This window comes from Schistocerca gregaria, chromosome 8 (assembly GCF_023897955.1).
Source record: "Schistocerca gregaria isolate iqSchGreg1 chromosome 8, iqSchGreg1.2, whole genome shotgun sequence".
NCBI lineage: Eukaryota > Metazoa > Arthropoda > Insecta > Orthoptera > Acrididae > Schistocerca > Schistocerca gregaria.
In genome coordinates this window covers 203,836,615-203,855,566 of record NC_064927.1, presented here as the reverse complement: position 1 = coordinate 203,855,566, position 18,952 = coordinate 203,836,615, and the positions used below count along the sequence as shown (strand labels likewise).

The following is an 18,952-nucleotide window of genomic DNA, read 5'->3' as shown; positions in this document are numbered from 1 at the left end:
TTGCGGAGACATGGCTTAGCCACAGCCTGGGGGATGTTTCCAGAATGAGTTTTTCACTCTGCAGCGGAGAGTGATATGAAATTTGCTGGCAGACTTTTTCAAGAGTGCTACTTCTGCAAGGTTCGCAGGAGAGCTTCTGTAAAGTTTGGAAGGTAGGAGATACTGGCAGAAGTAAAGCTGTTAGGACGGGACGTGAGTCGTGCTTGGGTAGCTCTGATGGTAGAGCACTTGCCCGCGAAAGACAAAGGTCCCGAGTTCGAGTCTCGGTCCGGCACACAGTTTTAATATACCAGGAAGTTTGAGAAATTTGTAATATTGAGTATAGATTTAAGTGTCAGGAAGTCGTTTCTGAAAGTATTTGTATGGAGTCTAGCCATCTATGGAAGTGAAACATGGATGATAAATAGTTTGGAGAAGAAGAGAATAGAAGCTTTCGAAGTGTGGTGCTACAGAAGAATGCTGAAGATTAGATGGGTAGATCACACAACTAATGAGGAGGTATTGAATAGGATTGGGGAGAAGAGAAGTTAGTGGCACAACTGGTCTATAAGAAGGGATCGGTTGGTAGGACATGTGTTGAGGCATCAAGGGATCACCAATTTAGTATTGGAGGGCAGCGTGGAGGGTAAAAATCGTAGAGGGAGACCAAGACATGAATACAGTAAGCAGATTTAGAAGGATGTAGGTTGCAGTAGGTACTGGGAGATGAAGAAGTTTCCACATGATAGAGTAGCATGGAGAGCTGCATAAAACCAGTCTCAGGTCTGAAGACCACAAGAACAAAAACAATGTGTATTAAATGGGACGTCGTTTATAAATATGACAAACAATAATGCACGTTGGATTAAACCTTGTTGTGCGTAGCACAAGGTTCTGATTTATTTTTATTTAAGCTTGGCATGAGACAAATATTAGCTGTCCCATTAATTCCAGAAAATGATTATTTAATAAGAAAATCCAGTGATTTCTTCGATCAAATATCTTGAATTAGTCACCAGCAAAAACCTTTTTCACATGTATTGAAGTTCTTTGGTGAGGAACGAAGGAAGGTTAAGATAAAACAACCCTTCGACGAGGAAATCATTAGAGATGGAATACAATCTCAGACTGGAGAAGGCTGACGAAGGAAAGCAACCCCATTCTTTCCAGGGGAACCATCCCAACATTCGCTTCATGCTTAGGTGAAAACTAAACCTGCAAGCTCCTCTCGTATGCGAGTCCGAGTTTCGCACTATCGCTTGCTACAAAAAGTGCGTGCTTATGGTCTATCAAATGACAAATGCGGTTGGATAGAAAGTTTACTAACAGACAGGGAGCAGTATGTCGTTCTGAACGGGGTAACTTCAACAGAAACAAGAGTAACTTCAGGTGTGCCCCAGGGCAGCGTAATAGGTGCTCTGCTTTTTACGTTTTACATAAAACGATCTGGTTGATCTATTTGCCGATGACGCTGTAGTCTACAGGAAAGTAGTATCACACGAAAGTTGTGAACAAATCAATGAGGATTTCCAGAAAATAAATGGGTGGTGTAATGACTGGCAGTTTTCTCTCAATATTAGTAAGTGGAACCTACTGCGTATAACAAGGCGAAAATCCCCATTAATGTATAAGTACAAAATAAATGATCAGTCTTTGTAAGTGGTAACATCAGTTAATATTCGAAATGATCTCAGATGGAATGATCAGATTACACAAGCACCGGGTAAGGCGAACCTTAGATTGCATTTTATTGGTAGAATCCTTAAGCGATGCAGTCCTTCAACAAAGGAAATAGCTTACAATACGTTAGTTCGTCCAGTTTTAGAGTATTGTTCGTCTGTATGGGACCTTTACCAGTTGGGTCTGATTCAAGAGATTGAGAAGGTCCAAAGAAGAGCGGCAATATTCGTGACTGGTACATTTAGTCATTGCGAGAGCGTTACAAATCTCAAAGAAAGTTTGAAGTGGGACACACTTGAAGATAGATGACGCGCTAAACAGAATGGGCTGCTCATTAAATTCCGAAATCCAATCTTCACCGAGGATGTACAGCATATATTATTACCACCATCACGTAATGATCATCATTCAAAGATAAGGGAAATAAGAGTTCGTACTGAGGCGTTCAGACAGTCGTTTTCCAACGCGCGATCCGCGAGTGGAAGGTGGCAAGGGGGGAAGGGGGGGATATGTGTTTGCCGCGAATTGTGCCCTCCGCCACAAGCCGGATGGTAGCTAGCGGAGTATACAGGGTGAGTCACCTCACATTACCGCTGGATATATTTCGTAAACCACATCAAATACTGACTAATCGATTCCACAGACCGAACGTGAGGAGAGGGGTTAGTGTAATTGGTTAATACAAACCATAAAAAATGCATGGAAGTATGTTTTTAACACAAACCTACGTTTTTTTAAAAAAATGGAACCCCGTTAGTTTTGTTAGCACATCTGAACATATAAACAAATACGTAATCAGTGCCGTTTGTTGCATTGTAAAATGTTAATTACATCCGGAGATATTGTAACCTAGAGTTGACGCTTGAGTACCGCTCCTCCGCTGTTCGATCGTGTGTATCGGAGAGCACCGAATTACATAGGGATGGACCTTAGGTACAGAGGAGACTGGAACAGCACATTACGTCCACATGCTAACACCGTTTCATTGGTCTTTCTCACTGACGCACATGTACATTACCATGAGGGGTGAGGTACACGTTCGACGGGCGTTTCATAGGACGTGGAGGACGCATAAATTGGCCAGCCCGTTCTCCTGTTCTTACACCGCTGGCCTTCTTTCTGTGGCGTACGTTAAAGGAGAATGTGTGCCGTGATGTGCCTACAACCCCAGAGGATATGAAACAAAGTATTGTGGCAGCCTGCGGCAACATTACACCAGATGTACTGCGGCGTGTACGACAATCATTACACCAGAGATTGCAATTGTGTGCATCAAATGATGGCCACCACATTGAACAGCTATTGGCCTGACATGTCGGGACACACTCTACTCCACTCCGTAATTGAAAACGGGAACCACGTGTGTACGTGTACCTCACCCCTCATAGTAATGTACATGTGCGTCTGTGAAAAAGACCAATAAAATGGTGTTAGCATGTGGACGTAATGTGCTGTTCCAGTCTCTTCTGTACCTAAGGTCCATCACCGTTCCCTTTGGATCCATACGTAATTCGGTGCTCTCCGATACACACGATCGAAAAGCGGAGGAATGGTACTCAAGCGTCAACTTTAGGTTACAATATCTCCGGATGTAATTAACATTTACAATGCAACAAACGGCACTGATTACGTATTTGTTTATACGTTCAGATGTGCTAATAAAACTAACGGGGTTCGATTTAAAAAAAAAACGTAGGTTTGTGTTAAAAAACATATTTCCGTGCATTTTTTATTGTTTGTATTAACAAATTACACTAGCCCCTCTCCTCACGTTCGGTCTGTGGAATCGATTCGTCAGTATTTTATGTGGTTTACGAAATATATCCAGCGGCAACGTTAGGCGACTCACCCTGTATATGTAGATGTAGAGTCCAGTGCATTTAGCATTGCGCCACCTCTCTCCATCGACACCTTTTCAGAAGGGACAAGTGTCTGTTTTTGTGAATTTAAAGAACCGCACCGATGCATTTCAACCTGTACGGAACATGATGCCACCACTATTCGTAGGGGGGCCAGTACAGGCATAACGTTAGCGATTGCCTGTGTGCAGCGACAACTACGGGATGCTGGAAGCAGCGGAGTGAGGCGGATGTGACGGTGGTACTCACTGGGGTTCTCGTTGACCTCCTCCTCGCGCTCCCAGGCGCACACGGCAGTCACCAACAGGGCGGCGGCCAGCAGTCCGTACATCGGCTTCATGGCTCTGTAACACACACACAGCTGCTTAGTGTCACATTAGAGAATTCAGGCACTGAGCCACGTGTATGGTAACAGAGGGCTCATTTCAGTTCCAGACCCGCTACGTTACGAAACCGCTTCACTTCTCACACTACAACACAAAAAATGGTTCAAATGGCTCTGAGCACTATGGGACTTAACATCTGTGGTCATCAGTCCCGTAGAACATACAACTACTTAAACCTAACTAACATAAGGACATCACACACATCCATGCCCGAGGCAGGATTCGAACCTGCGACCGTAGCAGTCGCGCGGTTCCGGACTGAGCGCCTAGAACCGCTAGACCACCGCGGCCGGCTGATTTATTTCTTTGTTATGTATTACACTACTGGCCATTAAAATTGCTACACCAAGAAGAAATGCAGATGATAAACGGGTATTCATTGGAGAAATATATTATACTAGAACTGACATGTGATTACATTTTCACGCAGTTTGGGTGCATAGATCCTGAGAAATCAGTACCCAGAACAACCACCTCTGGTCGTAATAACGGCCTCGATACGCCTGGGCATTGAGTCAAACAGAGCTTGGATGGAGTGAACAGGTACAGCAGCACATGCAGCTTCAACACGATACCACAGTTCGTCACAAGTAGTGACTGCCGTATTTTCTCGAGTCAGTTGTTCGGCCACCATTGACCAGACGTTTTCAATTGGTGAGAGATCTGGAGAATGTGCTGGCCAGGGCAGCAGTCTAACGTTTTCTGTACAGGAATTGCGGTCGTGCATTATCCTGCTGAAATGTAGGGTTTCGCAGGGATCGAATGAACGGTAGGGCCACGGCTCGTTACACATCTGAAATGTAACGTCCACTGTTCAAAGTGCTGTCAATGCGAACAAGAGGTGACCGAGACGTGTAACGAATGGCACCCCATACCATCAAGCCGGGTGATACACCAGTATGGCGATGACGAATACAAGCTTCCAATGTGCGTTCACCGCGATGTCGCCAAACACTGATGCGACCATCATGATGCTGTAAACAGAACCTGGACTCATGCGAAAAAATGACGTTTTGCCATTCGTGCACCCAGGTTCGTCGCTGAGTACACCATCGCAGGCGCTCCTGTCTATGATGCAACGTCAAGGGTAACCGCAGCCATGGTCTCCGAGCTGATAGTCCATGCTGCTGCAAACGTCGTCGAAATGTTCGTGCAGATGGTCGTTGTCTTGCAAACGTCCCCATCTGTTGACTCAGGGATCGAGGCGTGGCTGCACGATCCGTTACAGCCATGCGGATAAGATGCCTGTCATCTCGACTGCTAGTGATACGAGGCCGTTGAGATCCAGCAATGCGTTCCGTATTACCCCTTGAACCCACCGATTCCATATTCTGCTAACAGTCATTGGATCTCGACCAACGCGAGCAGCAATATCGCGATACGATAAACTGCAATCGCGATAGGCTACAATCCGACCTTTATCAAAGTCGGAAACGTGTTGGTACGAATTTCTCCTCCTTACACGAGGCATCGCAACAACATTTCACCAGGCAACGCCGGTCAACTGCTGTTTGTGTATGAGAAATCGGTTGGAAACATTCCTCATGTCAGCACGTTGTAGGTGTCGCCACCGGCGCCAACCTTGCGTGAATGCTCTGAAAAGCTAATCATTTGCACATCACAGCATCTTCTTCCTATCGGTTAAATTTCGAGTCTGTAGTACGTCATCTTCGTGGTGTAGCAATTTTAATGGCCAGTAATGTATAACTGTCTGAGGACATCGAAAAATTTCAAAGAAGGGCAGTTCGTTTTCTATTATCGCCAAATAGGGGAGAGTGTGGAAGAAAAGTGGGGTCGCAACCATAAAGCAAACGAGTTTTTTTATATATTTGAGTGGTGTATGTTCTGTCGGAGATGTTCTCACGTTTATTACTATTATTATTTTCAGCCATAATGGTTATGTTTGTGCACCGTGACTGTGTGGGATAATTATTTATTTCAAGTTTCTGCTACCAGTCACTTTTTATTTTATGCTTAATCCAACAAGACGCGGCATCCTCTCATTGGAGTATCAATATTCGTCGCTACCTACACGACAAACATCGGCACCGTTAAATTGAGCGTACTGGTGAAGATGAGGCTCTGTTTCCTTTGTCCCACAGATCGCCTGACCTAAGACCTTATGACTGTTTTGTTTGGGAGAGGAGGGGAAGGGTTGTACGATAAGGACGGTGTTTACGTATCCCCACTGCCAAAATATTGGAACAGGTCAGAGAAGGTAACAGGATGTACAGCATAAGGTATGGAAGCAACAAGACTATTGGTTCGACGTGTGTCGTGTGACTCATAGAACATTCGTAGAGTGGACAATGTAAACATGATGAGTTTACGGTTCTATTCCTTCATCAATCAGATTGTATAATATGCAGCTTCGAAAACGAATGAATCATTTATAGTAGCCCTGTACTACACTAATACGAACGTTAGTGGCTTGTGACTTACAAATTTAATGTACTTGTCCAAATCGAGCACCACCAGCATCGCAGCAGTTGTCAGAGGCTCTACTGCGACTGGTATACGAGTCATTTCACTTCTTCATGTTTCGCCATCATATTGTAGTTACTTTTCGATGGTACACTGCTACTGTTAGGATTCTCTACAGGCTTCACTCCGGCGTCGCTCGATGAAGAGAATATATTGGAATCTCGGTCGCTTCTCTTCGTCCTACACAGCGTTCTGGTGATGGACGCTGTAGTGTCGCTGCTACTTTAGAGATGCACTATCCTTTCGGAAGTAAAGTTCCCCATTCGCAATGAGCGCTCAAATGGGAACCAGTAGGTGACGTAGCGTGTCCATACACCTGGCACACTGCGAGTAGGTGCCCCGAAACCGTTATATAGCAAAATATGCTTGGTGGGACGGGGGTGAGAAAATTGTTAGCGCCACATCCTCATTCGGTCCAATTCGCCGCCCATCGCCAACGGCTGCGGGGTTTGAGGCCGACTCTCGTGACATCATTCCCAGCAGCCAGCCCGCTGGCCCATCGCCGGTGTGTGTCGACACAGAGAGGCAGCCAAGGCCGCTCGCTCGGCGCGGGCAGCTTCGGCAAGTTCCCTTTCGCGTGACGCACACCTTAAAGCCGTCGGAAAAAGACCGTGCAATCAAGCGTTGAGCGAGCCGAGTTGCTGACGTCATAGCGTATAAGAAGCACGATGGCGAATCTTTCGCCGGCCGGAGAGGCCGAGTGGTTCTAGGTGCTACAGTCTGGAACCGTGCGACCGCTACGGTCGCAGGTTCGAATCCTGCCTCGGGCATCGATGCGTGTGATGTCCTTGGGTTAGTTAGGTTTAAGTAGTTCTAAGTTCTAGGGGACTGATGAACTCAGAAGTTAAGTCCCATAGTGCTCAGAGCCAGAGCGGATCTTTCCGAAAGTGAAGAGCAATATCTAGCATGACAGATGTTCTAGATGTGTGCATTGACCAATGAGGTGGAAGAACGCCACCTGTCACATGACGACATCTCTTCAGTGCAGAATCACGAGACGCCGTATTAGCACTCGGTTGAAACCCAGAGGCATATATGCGCGTCAGCAAGTTGAGGATCTCTCGAAATTTTATGAATTGTTGTAATAAAATGAGGGGAAACGTCACATTGGTGACTAAATAATGATTGTACACTGAAGAGCCAAAGAACCTTGTACACCTACCTATTATCGTGTAGGACCCCCGCGGCTTGAACGACATGACAAGGACTCGACTAATGCCTCAAGTAGTGCTGGAGGGAACTGATACCATCAATCCTGCAGAGCTGTCGGTAAATCCGTAAGAGTACGAGGGGGTGGAGATCTCTTCTGAACAGCACATTGCAAGGCATCCCAGATGTGTTCAATAATGTTCATGTCTGGGGAGTTTGGTGGCCAGTGGAAGTTTTTAAACTCAGAAGAGTGTTCCTGGACCCATTCTGTAGCAATTCTGGACGTGTGGGGTGTCGCATTGCCCTGCTGGAATTGCCCAAGTCCGTCGGAATGCACAATGGACATGAATGGATGCTTACGTTCGTGTCACCTATCAGAGTCGTATCTAGGCGCATCAGGGATCTCATGTCACTCCAACTGCACACACCCCACACCATTACATAGCCTCCACCATCTTGAACAATCCCCTGCTAACATGCAGGGTCCATGGATTCATGACGTTGTCTCCGTACACTTACACGTCCATCCGCTCTATACAATTTGAAACGAGACTCGTCCGACTAGGCAACATGTTTCAGTCATCAACAGTCCAATGTCAGTGTTGCCGTGCCCATGACGGGCCCAGGTGAGGCGTAAAGTTTTGTGTCGTGCAGTCATCAAGAGTTCACGAGTGGGCCGTCGGCTCCGAAAGCCCATATCGATGATGTTTCGTTGAATGATTCCCGCACGTTGACACTTGTTGATGGCTCAGCATTGAAATCTGCAGCAATTTGCGGAAGGGCTGCACTTCTGTCACATTGAAGGGTTCTCTTCAGTCATCATTTGTCCTGTTTTTGCAGGATGCTATTTTGGCGGCAGCGATGTAAGGCTCTGGAGATTTGATGTTTTATCGAATTCTTTATATTCACGGTACACTCGTGAAATGGTCGTATGGGAAAGTCCCCACTTCATCGCTACCTCTGAAATGCTGTGTCCCACCGCTCAAAATTCGCTTAAATCTTGATAACCTGCCATTGTAGCACCAGTAAGCGATCCAACAACAGCTCCAGACACTTGTATTATATAGGCGTTGCCGACCTCAGCGCCATATTCTGGCTGTTTACATATCTCTGTATTGGAATACACATGCCATTACCAGTTTCTTTAGCGATTCAGTGTAGCTTGCGTATTATGAAAGTATGCCGTTTCAAGGCAATGGAATTCTGAGGATCCATAAGAAATGCAATGTTCTTAGTACAATTTGTTATAATTAAATGTCAATTAACAACATATTTACGGTTAAAGCTTTCAGGAGACGTTAACATGGGAAGTATGATCGATGACACCCATGGTCGGCTTAGTAGAGAATTGTTGCTGGTCTGCGTCACACTGGACCCAAAGCTTTTTTTAAACTAACTTCGTGTTTTCTAGTCGTTTCTGATAGTTTCTTATTAGTTTAATAAAAGTGTATTCTATAGTATTCGATGATATGTAAGTATGAGTGGGCTCTTTTTGAGGAGTGGATTTATTCGATTTGCCGAACCTACAAGACAGATTGCAGTATTTGCAGCAATGTATTGTTTCTTTCGTGTTTAAACTTTTTCATTTTAAAGATTTTGCTTCTGAATAGGAACAATGATCGAGTAAGAATGACCTTAGGATGTTACTAAAAAGTGAGAATGACGAAATAATTTTTTATCTGGTAGAGAACTAAATTTGTATCGCACTATTTGTAAAGGAACTTTCCGTAAGTCGGTGTCCTTATTGTCTGGATATAATATGTTCCTTTTTGGGTTATAACATGTCCGTGGATATTATAGTTTTCATTTATGTATACTTCAGAAAGAACAACATGACTATCATATGGACAATGGACAAACGTGCGCTTTGACAGAGCTAACATAGGAATTTTACGCCCGTACATTTAGTAGACTCTGTGATGGGTGAGCCAGAAACAGCCGACAACTGCCACTGGAGTACGCTTCCATCGGTTGTACCACGTATCGTACGCACGAGTCGCATCGTTTCTGACGATGGAAACTCCCCGTCACAACCCCCTCAGATTTAGTGGTAAGATGGCCCAATTGGACAGCCCGTCAAAAACTCGACACAGATCAAGCATCAAAATAGGAAGGAGGTGTACTGCACTGAAAAAAGAGCAAAATACACTCCGGGAAATGGAAAAAAGAACACATTGACACCGGTGTGTCAGACCCACCGTACTTGCTCCGGACACTGCGAGAGGGCTGTACAAGCAATGATCACACGCACGGCACAGCGGACACACCAGGAACCGCGGTGTTGGCCTCGAATGGCGCTAGCTGCGCAGCATTTGTGCACCGCCGCCGACAGTGTCAGCCAGTTTGCCGCGGCATACGGAGCTCCATCGCAGTCTTTAACACTGGTAGCATGCCGCGACAGCGTGGACGTGAACCGTATGTGCAGTTGACGGACTTTGAGCGAGGGCGTATAGTGGGCATGCGGGAGGCCGGGTGGACGTATTGCTCAACACGTGGGGCGTGAGGTCTCCACAGTACATCGATGTTGTCGCCAGTGGTCGGCGGAAGGTGCACGTGCCCGTCGACCTGGGACCGGACCGCAGCGACGCACGGATGCACGCCAAGACCGTAGGATCTTACGCAGTGCCGTAGGGGACCGCACCGCCACTTCCCAGCAAATTAGGGACACTATTGCTCCTGGGGTATCGGCGAGGACCATTCGCAACCGTCTCCATGAAGCTGAGCTACGGTCCCGCACACCGTTAGGCCGTCTTCCGCTCACGCCCCAACATCGTGCAGCCCGCCTCCAGTGGTGTGGCGACAGGCGTGAATGGAGGGACGAATGGAGACGTGTCGTCTTCAGCGATGAGAGTCGCTTCTGCCTTGGTGCCAATGATGGTCGTATGCGTGTTTGGCGCCGTGCAGGTGAGCGCCACAATCAGGACTGCATACGACCGAGGCACACAGGGCCAACACCCGGCATCATGGTGTGGGGAGCGATCTCCTACACTGGCCGTACACCTCTGGTGATCGTCGAGGGGACACTAAATAGTGCACGGTACATCCAAACCGTCATCGAACCCATCGTTCTACCATTCCTAGACCGGCAAGGGAACTTGCTATTCCAACAGGACAATGCACGTCCGCATGTATCCCGTGCCACCCAACGTGCTCTAGAAGGTGTAAGTCAACTACCCTGGCCAGCAAGATCTCCGGATCTGTCCCCCATTGAGCATGTTTGGGACTGGAAAAGCGTCGTCTCACGCGGTCTGCACGTCCAGCACGAACGGTGGTCCAACTGAGGCGCCAGGTGGAAATGGCATGGCAAGCCGTTCCACAGGACTACATCCAGCATCTCTACGATCGTCTCCATGGGAGAATAGCAGCCTGCATTGCTGCGAAAGGTGGATATACACTGTACTAGTGCCGACATTGTGCATGCTCTGTTGCCTGTGTCTATGTGCCTGTGGTTCTGTCAGTGTGATCATGTGATGTATCTGACCCCAGGAATGTGTCAATAAAGTTTCCCCTTCCTGGGACAATGAATTCACGGTGTTCTTATTTCAATTTCCAGGAGTGTAGATACAGTGAACCGGTCCAAGAACAAGAAGTGCAATATAGAGGAACCGAGCAGCGAAATGGTGTTGTGGTTAAGTGGTTACCACCTATAATGACAGTTGATTGTGCACAACTACTCTATTAGCAGCCGATAGAAAGTTGCTTTCGAATGGAAACCGCAAACGTTTGATGACAAGGCGACAAATGAACCGAATCCTCCACCGGAATACGCGTCTGGTGTATCATACACAGCATTAGTACGTGTATCACATGATATGAATCTCTTATCGACGCGCCTAATTTGTACGACTGGTAAGTCAGTGAGATATGCCTCCTTGCCCGGTATCGATCGTATGAACGTGAATGTGATCTTTCCCAAGGATACAATGAAAACATACTAGTTTCTCACATAAGCAGCAACCTTCAACGCAACAGTTTCACAATCACACAGTTCTCTCTGTGCCCTGTCAAACCATGTGTTTTTAAGGTTTTTGAAGTTGCGTTCCGTTTTGGAAGTCAGACTTCGATGTTGTATCTCGCTTGCTCTCACTATTCATCACGCTTACATACGACGGTAACGTATTATTACCACATGATTCATATTCTACTAGGTAGTCCATTGATCGTGACCAGGCCAAATATCTCACGAAACAAGCGTCAAACGAAAAAACTACAAAGAACGATACTTGTCGAGCTTGAAGGAGGAAACCAGATGGCGATGTGGTTGGCCCGCTAGATAGCGTTGCCATAGGTCAAACGGATATCAACTGCGTTTTTTAAAATAGTAACCCCCATTTTTACTACATATTCGTGTAATACGTAAAGAAATATGAATGTTTTAGTTGGACCACTTTTTTCGCTTTGTGATGGATGGCGCTGTAATAGTCACAAACATATGGCTCACTTTTTGACAAACAGTTTGTAACAGGTAGGTTTCTTAAATTAAAATGCAGAACGTAGGTATGTTTGAACATTTTATTTCAGTTGTTACAATGTGTTACATGTACCTTTATGAACTTATTATTTCTGAGAACGCATGCTGTTACAGCGTGATTACCTATAAATACAACATTAACGCAATAAATGCTCATAATGGTGTCCGTCAACCTCAATCCATTTGGCATTACGTGTAACGACATTCCTGTCAACAGCGAGTAGTTCGCCTTCTGTAATGTTCGCACATGCATTGACAATGCGCTGACGCTTGATGTCAGACGTTGTCGGTGGATCACGATAGTAAATGTCCTTCACCTTTCCCCCACAGAAAGAAATCCGGGGACGTCAGATCCGCTGAACGTGCAGGCCAGGTATGGTGCTTCGACGATCAATTCACCTGTCATGAAATATGCTATTTAATACCGCTTCAACCGCATGCGAGCTATGTACCGGACATCCATCATGTTGGAAGTACATCGCCATTCTGTCATGCAGTGAAACTTCTTGTGGTAACATCGGTAGAACACTACGTAGGAAATCACCATACATTGCACCATTTAGATTTCCATCGATAAAATGGGGCCATTTATCCTTCCTCCCATAATGCCGCACCATACATTAACCCGCCAAGGTCGCTGATGTTCCACTTGTCGCAGCCATCGTGGATATTATGCCGGTATACGTTACCACTGTTGGTGAATGACGCTTCGTCGCTAAATAGAACGCTTGCAAAAAAATCTGTCACCCTCCCGTAATTTCTCTTGTGCCCAGTGGCAGAATTGTACACGACGTTCAGAGTCGTCGCCATGCAATTCCTCGTGCATAGAAATATGTGTACGGGTGCAATAGATGTTGATGTAGCATTCTCAACACCGACGATTTTCAGATTCCCGATTCTCACGCAATTTGTCTGCTACTGATGTGCTGATTAGCCGCGACAGCGGCTAAAACACCTATTTGGGCGTCATCATTTGTTGTAGGTCGTGGTTGACGTTTCACATGTGGCTGAACACTTCCTATTTCCGTAAATAACGTAACTATCCGGCGAACGGTCCGGACACTTGGGTGATGTCGTCCAGGATACCGAGCAGCATACATAGCACACGCTCGTTGGGCATTTTGATCACAAAAGCTATACATCAACACGATATCGACCTTTTCCGCAATTGGTAAACGGTCCATTTTAACACGGGTAATGTATCCCGAACCAAATACCGTCCGCACTGGTGGCATGTTACGTGATACCATGTTTTTATACGTTTGTGACAATTACAGTGCCATCTATCACAAAGCGAAAAAAGTGGTCCAACTAAGACATTCATATTTCTTTACGTACTACACGAATAATGTAATAAAAAATGGGGGTTCCTATTGAAAAAAACGCAGTTGATATCCGTTTGACATATCGCAGCGCCATCTAGCAGGCCAACCATAGTGCCATCTGGTATCCCCCTTCAAGCTAGACTAGTTTCGTTCTTTGTAGTTTTTTCGTTTGATGCTTATTTCGTGAGATATTTGGCCCGGTCACTTATCAATGGACCACTCTGTATAACCAGCGTGTAGTATGACAACTGCTAAGACTACAGAGAACGAACGAACATTTCAATGACCGGACGGCCAGTTCATAAGGACGCGAAAGAAGAAGGCTCTAGCGTGTTTTGAACATCTCTTGTCCGCTTGGCAAGCCAACATTAGAGCCACTTACACACGACGCCGTTGCTGTTTCAGCTTGCTCGTTATTGCACTTCTTGAACTTGGACCGTTCACTGTTTCTATTTTGCTTTTTTTTCACAGTTCAGCACACATTCTTCCTGTTTTCATGCTTCATATGTGTTCAGTTTTTGACGGGCTATCCTATAGGGCCATCTTACCACTAAATATGAGATGGTTGTGATGGGATGTTTCTCTTGTGAGTGTCTAGCAGCACGTTGAGCCAGGCACGCTCAACGTTGTCGTTCGAAAGCTCGCTCCGTGAGTCGACTCACTAGAATGCGTTTGCGTTCCTTCGGCGAGTCGATAAATTCAACTGGAAGGCTACCAGGTCGTCATATCAACGTTCTGCACTCACAGTGAAAGGAAGACCAGGAATAAACGTCACCTCCACAATGATATCATTATAAATGGAACACGGGCTCAGATAGGGCCAGTATGAGGAAGGAAACAGGTCTTTCCATTTCAGAAAAACCACCCCGGCCTCTATCTTAATCAATTTAGGGAGACGACGGAAAACCTAAATCATGATTTCAACCCTGCTCTTTCTGAATGTGAATCTAGCGTCATAATCACTGCGCCAGCTGCTTACTGGAATGATTCCTGCAGCTTCGACCACAGCACCATAAATTTGGTTATTCACATAAAAACTGCTACTCGAAATCTCGTGTACGTCTGAACAATGCGATAAGCGGAAGAAGATTCATTATCCTAGCCTTTTTCTGTATGTGAAGACTCGTCTTAGCAATTACTGTTGGGATTTTGATACAGCTTTCACTAGTCGAGAGACCGACCCATTATGAAGGTTTCTGTGCTACGATAGCGTGTTGAAAAGTAATGCCTCCAAATTTTTATAAGAAAACTTTTAAAGCTTTCCAAATAAAACAAACGTTATTTACATTCTGGATCTTTATTCCTCACTTCTACATACCTATTTCTCAAAATAGTCAACCTGGCGACGAACACAATATACCCGTCACTGTACAATGTTTGACTCTGTTGACGGAGCCACAATCTAACCTCTGCTTGCAATTCTTCATCACTATCAAAGTGAAGTCCTAGAGCGCGTTCATTAAATTTTTGGGAACATATCCAAATCCGATGTTGCCAAGTCGAGACAGCATGGAGGATGACCAATGATGACAGTGAATTCAAGGCCTCGGATCGCAGCAGATGTCACAGCGATCGTGTGTCGTCTGGCTCTGTCATGCAGAAGGAGAGCGTGCTCAGTGTGTAGACGAACTCTTCGAATTCAAAACTCGATTACAGTGCACTGTTTCTCACTCACCGACGTAGTTGCGTTACCCAGCGCCATGTTACACGCTACAATTCGGAGCTCTCTAGCGGCAGGCGGTTGGAACTTGTGTCAGCGAAGCACGAAAATCGACCGAGTACTATGCGCTCCGGCCGGAGTGGCCGTGCGGTTCTAGGCGCTACAGTCTGGAGCCGAGCGACCGCTACGATCGCAGGTTCGAATCCTGCCTCGGGCACGGATATCTGTGATGTCCTTAGGTTAGTTAGGTTTAATTAGTTCTATGTTGTAGGCGACTGATGACCTCAGAAGTTGAGTCGCATAGTGCTCAGAGCCATTTTACTATGCACGACATTTAATACCGCAACCGATAATGAGAACAAAACAAAAAATCCGCAGACAATACTTTTCAGAACGCCCTCGTAATTTTTTAGTGTATATTACTGTATATTAACACCGATTCTAGAGTGGCGACGAGCATTGGTAGTTTCTGGTGAGTTTAACTTACATCTATGCATAAACTGCTCAAGAGACCGGGCATCCAACGAAGGAGAGCACCTTTTGTTGGCGTACGAAACTCCTATTCGCTTTTGATTAGCGTACGAAGTGATTTCTGGTTATCTGTCCGCCCCGATAGCTGAGTGATGCTGGCACGGTACCTCACCGTGTTCAGTCAGAGAGCTGGTTGGCCTCTGTAATAAAAAAACTGAGTGAAAGGATCAACAACGAACTTGAAAGGATGTCATGTGACGTTCGCAAAGACCAAACAACGATCAACAACGAACAATATGCTAAATGATAAAAAAAAGTGGTCAGCGCGACGGATTGCCGTTCTAAGGGCCCGGGTTCGATTCCTGCCTGGGTCGGAGATTTTCTCCACTCAGGGACTGGGTATTGTGTTGCCTTTATCAACGTTTGATCCCCATCCGGCTCACACGGCGCCCAGTGTGGAGTTGAATGTAATAAGACTTGCACAAAGGCGGCCGGACCTGCCCCGTAAGGGGTCTCCCGGCCAATGACACCATTGCTTATCCAAATTTACTCAAAAAGTTTCTGCAAAAATAATATCATCTGTCCTCCAAAGGTTTTCACTCAGGTTCCATGAGTATCTATGTTACACAGTCTAATAAGCATAAAACAGCAACAGATTTTAGAGGACGATGCAGTCATTTACCGTCTAGTTAAGTTGTTAGAAGATCAAAACGCATTACGAAATTATATAGATGGGTTCCAGCTTGGAGAGAACTGAGACAATCCTTAACAATAAAAAGTGTGCCGTCTTCCATATGGGTACTAAAAAAATTCTGTTAAGTTTCCGTTACGTGATACATCACACAAATTTAAAAGTAATTGATTCAACTAAATATCTGGGGATACGGTTTAAATTGCATTCATCACAAAGAAAACGTTATGAGTAAACCAAAGACTGCTTTTTTCTGGAAAAATACTTAGAAGAAGCAACATTTATCACTCTTCTGAAGTATTTCTGTGCGGTACCTGATCCTTGTCAGACAGGACTGAAGAAGAACGAAATATTCACTCTGCAGCGGAGTGTGAGTTGATATGAAACCTCCTGGCATATTAAAAAACTTTGTGCTGGACCGAGACTCGAACTCGGGACCTTTGCCTTTCAAGGACAAGTGCTCTACCAACATTTTTTATGAATCTTACCTTCCCGGCGCCCAAAGGATGGGGGTGGAGGAAAAGTGGGCAGGAGTCGCAACCGGAAGCCTGCCCACTCGCTCCCTCCGCCCAGGAACCAAGACTGTCTTCGCTTGCGGGAAGGATCCTGCATCCGTAAAGAGCAGTAGGTGAATAGGTATATGATGATGAGTCGTACTAGCAATCAGGGCCAACATCTGTCGCATCATGAATCAGGCATGTCTCGCCGATCTGCATACCCGGTGCTGCTCGTCCGTGTCCAAAACATCACAGGCAACACACAGCGGTGTGCCTGCGAGATGAAACCGTGAAGGCGTGACCTGTACACTCGCTTCCCACTGACAGTGAGGTACCATGCAGATAAGGAGCGCACACCGATCGTCAAACGGCACGCCAGTCTACGTCGGGATGCTTCCCCTCACCCACATTCGGTGACCTGTGCTATTGAAGAAAGCCATAGATCGCCTTCGTGGATGTCACGCGCATTGGCAGTATCGCAGTACGGACTTAACTCAGTTCAAGCAAAAGCAGCGAAAGTACAAGAAGGACCGCGAGACGTTTGAAAGCTGGATAGATGCTGAGAGGTGTGGTGCAAGGGCCTGCAGCAATAGGCTAGTAAGGCACCACAGCGCCATGTGAGAGCTGACAAAAAGGGCTATTGCTCTGTCACGTACAGGCCTAAGCCGCCCTTGCACAGCGGGAGAGTAAGGGTCTCGTGCCTTATCCCGAACAGAAGGACGTGGCCACATATGGACCCAATGCCACTACCATGCGGCGGGCCAATGGACGGCGGGAACTGACTGAGCTACCCGACTCGCAACCCCTGCTCACAGTTTTACTTCCGCCGGTACCTCGTCTCCTACCTTCCCAACTTCACAGAAGAGTCGTCCTTGGGTAGCTTAATCGGCAGAAGACTTGCCCCTAAAAGGCAAAGGTTCCGAGTTCAGAGTTTTAATCAGCCAGGAAGTTTCATATCATCGCACAGTCTGCTGCAGAGTGAATATTTTGTTCTGTAATGACTAACCCCTGTCGCCTCAATATCCTTTCTCCAAGCAGTGCTCGTCCTGCGAGTTTCCCAGGAAACTTCTTTGAAGCTTGGAAGGTAGGCGATGAGGAACTGGCGGTCGTAAAGCTCTGAGGTCGCGTCGTCGGTCGCTCTTGAGTAGCTCGCTCGATAGAGTACTTGCTCGCGAAAGGCAAAGGTCTAGGCCCGGCACACAGTTCTAATCTGACTAGAAGTTTCAGGATCGACGAAGGCTACGAAGTTTTTCGCGACGGATTCTCGGTCCTAAATTTTCGATGACTGCCTACAGAATTTCCGTGATATGATAGTGAAGTAAGCGAGAAAATGAAATGCGGTCCTTTACATAAGATAGTGGGAGCCAAGCCAGTGCACGATTGTCATAGTTAGCCCCTGACTGTAATACTGAAGGCAATCATTAACAGCCTGGGATTACGCGAATCTGACGTGGCTTGTTTCCGAGAACTGTTTACCCAAGGATTAACGGAGGAAGTCGAGAAAGTTCAAAAAAGAATAGGTCGTTTTGCATGATGATTTTTACAAGTTGTCCTTGGTGGCAATCATTAAAAAAAGGAGCTTTTAGTTGCAGAGAGATGTTTTCAAGAAATTTCAATCCCCATCTTCCTCCTCCGAATACCAAGAAATGTCGACTCCCATCTGTATAAGTAGAAGTGACCACCGTGATTAAACAAGAGAAATCAGAGCTCTCACGGAAATATTTAGATGTTCATTTTTTCCAGGTAGTAATCGGAGTGGTACGGCAGACAAGTAGCCTAACAGTGGTTTTATGTAAACTCAGCCAAACATTTAGGTATGAATTACAGAGATAATGTAGACACAGAAGAGCCCACTTATAGTGTGTTAATAATACTTAAGACAGCAGCAGCGACATCGTAGAATACGATAATGTTGTTGAGCCCGTACAACACAGACGGCCTACTCTGTATGTGAAACTGCGACCACAGCAAACCAAGCCGAGGTCATATGGCTGGCGGGCTCAATGTAGTTAACGCAGGTTGGGAAGTGTCACGTTTAAGGCGAAGTCAAGTAGCGGGACAATGAGAGTATCGTGTTCGTAACGAAATAAGAGCGGCGTGTGGTATGCTGTGCGTGGGCAGGAGGCGCCTACGCGCCAGCCTGCGGGTCATTACGTCGCGTGTTGTGGGATCGGAGCCGTGCTCACGGCCAGCACGCAGCCACGTTTCGCATTCGCCGGCGGAGGTCGTGGGGAAGTCTAGAACAGATTGGCTCTGATTGCCGCAGCGCCGGCTGTCCAATTTTCTAATGGACGTCAATG

General features: G+C 46.2%; 1 protein-coding gene across 1 annotated transcript in view; it reads right to left on the bottom strand.

Annotated features, from left to right (window-relative positions):
- LOC126284771 (U-scoloptoxin(16)-Er12a-like) overlaps window positions 1-18,952 on the bottom strand; it is a 94,381-nt gene that overhangs the window by 26,294 nt on the left and 49,135 nt on the right. Inside the window, exon 2 of the mRNA XM_049983932.1 lies at window positions 3,768-3,862. Coding sequence (XP_049839889.1) covers window positions 3,768-3,858 — 91 coding nt within the window. The 5' untranslated portion in view covers window positions 3,859-3,862. The remainder of the gene's footprint in view (window positions 1-3,767; window positions 3,863-18,952) is intronic.